We start from the raw sequence: 6,112 nt of genomic DNA, 5'->3' as shown, positions 1-6,112 counted from the left end.
TGTAGTTCGTGCGAACCGATTACCGGTGCATTTGGCTTTGTCATGCGCTGGGCCCACAGGCCCATTGGCGTGTGCAAACCGTGGGACCAACACGCTATTTGGTTCAATCCACTGCCAAAATCAACTAGCCAATATTACACTTGAGTCTTGGGCTTACTTATTTAAACCATACAATTTCATTGTAGCTTCCCGATGTGGAGACTAAAGTTGGGGTCTCATAATCACCCCACCTTACAAATTCGACGTCCTCGTCGCAACATGACAATTAGCACATCTCAGTAGGGCCAGATGATGTTGGCTCTAGAGGTGGCTCCGCTCTAAAGATGGCTCCCACCACGCTCACGCGATGTAGCACTAAGCTCCATATAGTACTTAGCTTCACATTTCCAGCTGGCAACTGTTCTGATACCATTTGTCATACCCCGGGACCGTGATACATGAATTCGTTTCGCAAAATTAGCGTACCGCTTACAAGTATACGGGGCACGAAGTCCCTTTCAGAGCCCATGTGCAAGACGCGATGCAACGTGACAATCCAGTAAAGGGAGAAAATAGAATATATGAGTGCATGACTTAATTGTAACTAAATATCTATGTTAATAAAATGTGAAATGAAGCCATGAACCCAACACGAACTATGTGAAAAAATCAAACAAAAAATTGAACTCCATAGTAAACAAGTATTTAAGTATTTGTATGAAAATAATATTAAAATGCATAATTAGTTTTCTAGTTTCTAGTTTTCTAGTATACATTCTAGAAAATTGTATACATACCCAAAAAAAATTACAATGCACCAACGACTGAACTTTGCGTATCGAAGCAAGCTACCCCCTCAAATCCAAATTTTCTAGGTGGCAACTTGCATACCAGAATTCGTACCATGATCTGCTACATACCGCATGTTGTGTACTTATGGCGAGAAGAAATATGTATGGAAAGATATGGTTGATGTAAACACATAAAATTGTTATGAGGAAAATGGACATATAAACCTACTGACAAAGAAAAAGAAATAACAAAAAAGAGAAAAGAAGAACAAAGTGAGAAGCATCATAATTTTTTGTAACCTCAAAGGATACAAGCAACAGTGTCACAATAAATCTAAAGCGATAGGTCTTCCATCATTGTTAATGGAGTACTTACCCACTTCTTTTCTAGTTCTAGGGGTATCAAGCAGGGAGACACCCTCTCCCCCATGCTTTTCATCCTGGCTGCAGATGTTCTAAACAAAATGCTCAAAGCTAGTGTTGCTTCAGGGGATTTGTCAGAATTATACCTTTAAAGGAGAACTACCTTTAAAGGAGAACTAATAACACCAGATCTCTTCAATTTACAGGTGATACCATTGTACCCTGTAAGACCACACATAAAGATATATACATACTTAAAACCATTTTCTTCCTCTTTGAGAATGTGCCTGGGCTAGGGATCAATTTTGCTAAGACTAGCCTTTTTTATTTTGAAAAATCCATCATCAAGGGGAATCAACTTGCCTCATCTCTTCAATGTACCCTTGATCATCCTCCCTTTAAATACCTAGGTATCCTTCCCAAAAAAGGTTCTCTCTGCCTCTCTGGGTCTGATTGGCAACCATTGCTCAACACCCTAGCTAAGAAGCTATCCATGTGGAAAAATAGACAATTATCCATTGGTGAAAGTTTAACTCTCATTAACTCTGTTCTTACTTCTATCCCCCTCTATTTTCTGTCATTCTTCAAACTGACTGCTAGCTTATCAAAGAGATGGACAAAATTAGACAAATTAGACGTAATTCCCTCTGTTGGAGTGACTCTTATGTTAAAGGTAAAGATCTAGTAAATTAGAAGATAGTGTGCAAGCCCAAAGTGGAAGGAGGTTTGGATATCCTCAACCTAACTATATTCAATGAGGCCCTATTATCTAAATGGATGTGGAAATTCCTCAGACAAGACTCTCTAGTAGGTCAAATCCTCTCTACTTCTCATAATCATCTTTCTCCTCTCACTAGTTGTACACCACCTAGGGGTAATGCATCTGAGTTTAGACATGACACAATCATTTCTAGCCAAGCCTTTCTGTCTCTAGTTCAATGGAAATTGGATAATGGGCTATCCACACATTTTTGGGAGAATACATGGACTGTTTCTAGCTCCTTATCTTCCTTGTTCCCTTTGGCTTTCAAACCTGTTCTCTCTAAAAATGTCAGTGTTAGATCTCAAGGCTCTATGCTTCGTAACCAATGGCATTGGAGGCCTCTCCTTCGAAGGCCTTTATCCACTAAGGAGATTCAAGAAGTTTCAGACTTGAAATCCCTCCTATCTAACCACAATGGACCTATCTGCAGTGTTATGGATGAAGTCTCTTGGCCTCACAACTCTTTTGGCCACTTCACTGTTAATTCTTTATACCACATCCTCTCAAGTGGAGTAATCAAATGTGTTGCATACAAATCCATTTGGAAAAGTTTCCTCTCGACCAAGGTTAATATCTTCTTATGGCTGCTATATAAGCATAAGCTACAAACTAAGCACGGGCTGGACAGGAGACACAGCATGTTCCCTCTGTCAAAATGCAGTGGAGACATACTCCCATTTGTTCTAGGAATATATCATTACCAAAGAAGCTTGGAAACCTATATTGCAAAAGCTGCGTTTGAATATCAGTAATCTACATTTTGACTACATTCTCCACCCTCATGGTTCCATTGTATCTAACACACAACATCGTCAGTTGTGGCTTACTCTCTTCCCAACCTTTTGCTTTTGCCGATGCCTTTGGAGAGCTCGTAATGAACTAATTTTTAGACAAACTCCTATCACTTCTCAGCAATTAACAGCTAATGCCACCTTCTTCACTATATTCTGATTAGGTAACACAGTAAGGAAGCAGGCAGCACAGATTCATGTGGCAGCCAGTCAGCTTGGACTGGAAGAACTTCACAAAGCAACCTTCGATATGGTGGGGGATAACTTCTGAGGAGTGAGGAGTGCTTCGCCATTTGGGTTTTTGCTTGTAAACAAAACTAGTTTATTGATACTTCTAAACTTGGATGCATTATGCTTAGTTTAGTAGGTGGAGCTTGAGGCCAACAAGCCTGCTCTCAGCTTTTTGTAATTATACTTGTTTGCAGTTTGACTTGGGAGAATTGGTTCACTCCCGATTTAAGTTTCAAATGATGTCTAAGGACCTCTCTTTTATCTTGGCGTGAGTGAGCCTTCCTCCTAAGTGATGGCAATGTTCCTATCTTTCTCCTCATATACATATCTTTTGAATAGGGCGTTTTGCCCTATTTTTTTGTCAAAAAAAAAGAAACTAAACACAAGCAAGCATGGACAAAACCAAACGAATATCTAAGACCGAACGTATAAGACAATCCTGAATTAGTTGCTGAGAATAAGGACCCATGAATTATCAAAACTAAGATAAAAGATTATAGAATCTGTAAGGCGAATCTGAATTTAAATTAGCATCTATGATTGTATTGTGTGCGTGGGTGTATAAGAAGACTAAACATAGGGGGCAAAGAAAAATCATGCAAACAAAAACAGACTTATTTGCACATCTAGATGTACAAATATTGCAACTATAACACCATAACAGAGCGTCTTATGGTAACACAGCGTCTTAACGAAACAAAACCAAATGAATAAGGAAAATTACCACGTGGCTTTTATGTTGCACATGGTTAATTCCAGCATACTAGCAACAACTGAGATTACATGCTACCTAATAAACTATTGAGAATGGCTAGGAATCATTGTACTCAAACTGCAATTTACTCAATACTACAAACCGCTACAAGAACCACCAGAGTAAAATTTCAGGAATGTACTTTAAGTACAGTTATTGCGCAAATTAGGCTTAATATTGTAAAACGCTTCATGAACTATGTTGAAAAGTAAAAACTGCATTTCCACTACAAACAAATCAAGAATTACCTCAGTAATATATTTTGAGTAACTATCTTCCATAGGATATTTCTCGCTAGCAAAAAACAACATGTGCTCTGCACGAAAGATTGAGAAAATGAAACTTCCTGAATGTCAAGAGCAATATGATATATTTGTTTTGGTTGATGCCCAAAAAAATCAGAATACAGTTTAACAGCAGAATACAAAGCATAATCATGATCTGATATGGCGTTAATAGCACTTGGTCAATAGTTCAACTGCATTAAATAGTTTCGTACCACCCTAGCTGTTCCATTAGGATTAACCGAATCTATTATATAATGCTAAGGAGGTGTTCTCGGTGATAACAGGACTAAAATGTCTACCTGGCAGATATTTCTTTGACGTTTGTTGATTAGTTTCTTACTTTTATCGTAAAGAAAAACGTGGTTTCTAAGGAAGGAATGACTGGCACTTGTTTGATTGGGAAAAGAGGGTCCAAATATTGTAGACCTGGATCTTTCTATCTTCATTTTGTTGTGAAGTAATAGTGAGTGAATCAAGTTTCTCAGGTCCCAGAATAGTTTGGAGCCTTCATCTGATTCTGATGCCTAAAGAAGCGAAAATTTACAAAATCTATACCCAATCCATCAAAACAAAACCATATCCGGGTTTAGTACAATCAAATAAACCTCAATCAACTTCAACGAGTTACCACCGAAAGGGCATTTAAATAATGTGAGTTCTAGATCATCACTAACAATTTTATGTTAGTTGGGAGCTCTAAAGAAATTTTTGATACTCCCAACACTAAATATAGGTTTTAAAAGCCTGCCAGTTGTGGCATACAACAGACTTCACCATGAACGTCACCTATGACCTTTTTTATATGAAGGGCGCTAGAGGTCCATGCACTTCCTCAGAGACTTCCTGAGTCCTACTCAGTGGAATATGGAGGTACTTATGGCAGAACGGGCCGATCTGGTCTTTCACAATAAAGTGATAGATGGAACTGCTATGAAATGACTTATTAGCAGATTAATAGATCATTGAATGGATAATTTCGGAATGGCACATACATCACATATCCTAGATCAAGTGAAGACTTTGGGTTTACGGCAAGCCACTGCTACATCTATTTCATTAGGGATTGATGATCTTTTAACAATACCTTCTAAGGGATGGTTAGTCCAAGATGCTGAACAACAAAGTTCTACTTTGGAGAATGAATCAAATCAGATGGTTTTATTTCTCACGATGAAGATCACAGATAATGATTATTTCAGAGGAAATTTTATACATATATACATATATATACATAAAGATTATGTGTGTGTGTGTGTGTGTATTCTTTGTGCAGCATATTCTTAGTTTCAACAGGATATATTCTAGTAACATTTTAGACTCAAACATTAAAAAATGACCGCTTTTAATTGGCTAAATTGATTATATTTGTAATTTAAATGGAACGGAACTTGCCTAAAAAGTGAGCCAAACCCTCGAGGCCATCAGGATCGCTGAAATATCCAACCGAAACCACCATTGAAGCAGCAGCCTGCAATAATCCAAGGAGAAAATTAGGGCAAAATAATCAACAATACCATAAAAATTTTATAGACAGAGACAGAGAAAGAGGAAACCTTATCAGTATCGGGATCGCTGATGAGGAGAGCCTCGAGGGAATTCGAGAGGACGATCCTCCTGTACGCGCGCTTGTCGATGCGAGGCTTGAAGATCTCGACGTCCGTCGCTGATTTGCCCACCGCCATTTTTCTGCTGCTGGGTTCAGCTTGTGAGGATCAAAGGGGACGTCCTTTCGAGCGTGAAAGCCGAGGATAGTAAGAAAGAAACGGGCGACGTGTATGCAACGGGTTTGGGTTGGGTGGATCCGGTTGGGGTTGGGCTCTTGTTAGTTTATTATAGGTTTTGTTTAAATCTTTCCAATTTCGGATTAGCCCCTCCAATCATTGAAATTGCTATTTCGCCTCTCAGTTCTTAATTGTAAGTCCCTCCGATTAAATGTAGAGCTAGCAATTAGACACGCCAACTTTAATTAAACAACGTATGAGAATTGAGGTACTCAGCAGCAATTTTAGTGATTTGAGGGACTACTTCAAAAAATGAAAAATTCAAGAGACTAATATCCAAAAAAAACCTTTAATTAGTTACGTATCATAGGTTAAATGAATACACTCGGATCCCAAGCTCGTTAAAGATCATAAGAAATTCATGGTTATTGA

At 38.4% G+C, this 6,112-nt stretch overlaps 1 protein-coding gene across 1 annotated transcript in view; it reads right to left on the bottom strand.

Annotated features, from left to right (window-relative positions):
• LOC109833714 (insulin-degrading enzyme-like 1, peroxisomal) overlaps positions 1-5,745 on the bottom strand; it is a 40,769-nt gene extending 35,024 nt beyond the window's left edge. Inside the window, exons 1-3 of the mRNA XM_020401499.1 lie at positions 5,513-5,745; positions 5,352-5,427; positions 3,921-3,988 (exon numbers count right to left, since the gene is read on the bottom strand). Coding sequence (XP_020257088.1) covers positions 3,921-3,988; positions 5,352-5,427; positions 5,513-5,641 — 273 coding nt within the window. The 5' untranslated portion in view covers positions 5,642-5,745. The remainder of the gene's footprint in view (positions 1-3,920; positions 3,989-5,351; positions 5,428-5,512) is intronic.

The sequence above is a fragment of the Asparagus officinalis genome, chromosome 3 (genome assembly GCF_001876935.1).
Source record: "Asparagus officinalis chromosome 3, Aspof.V1, whole genome shotgun sequence".
NCBI lineage: Eukaryota > Viridiplantae > Streptophyta > Magnoliopsida > Asparagales > Asparagaceae > Asparagus > Asparagus officinalis.
The sequence above is the reverse complement of the archived record's forward strand: the minus strand, read 5'-3'. Positions and strand labels throughout refer to the sequence as shown.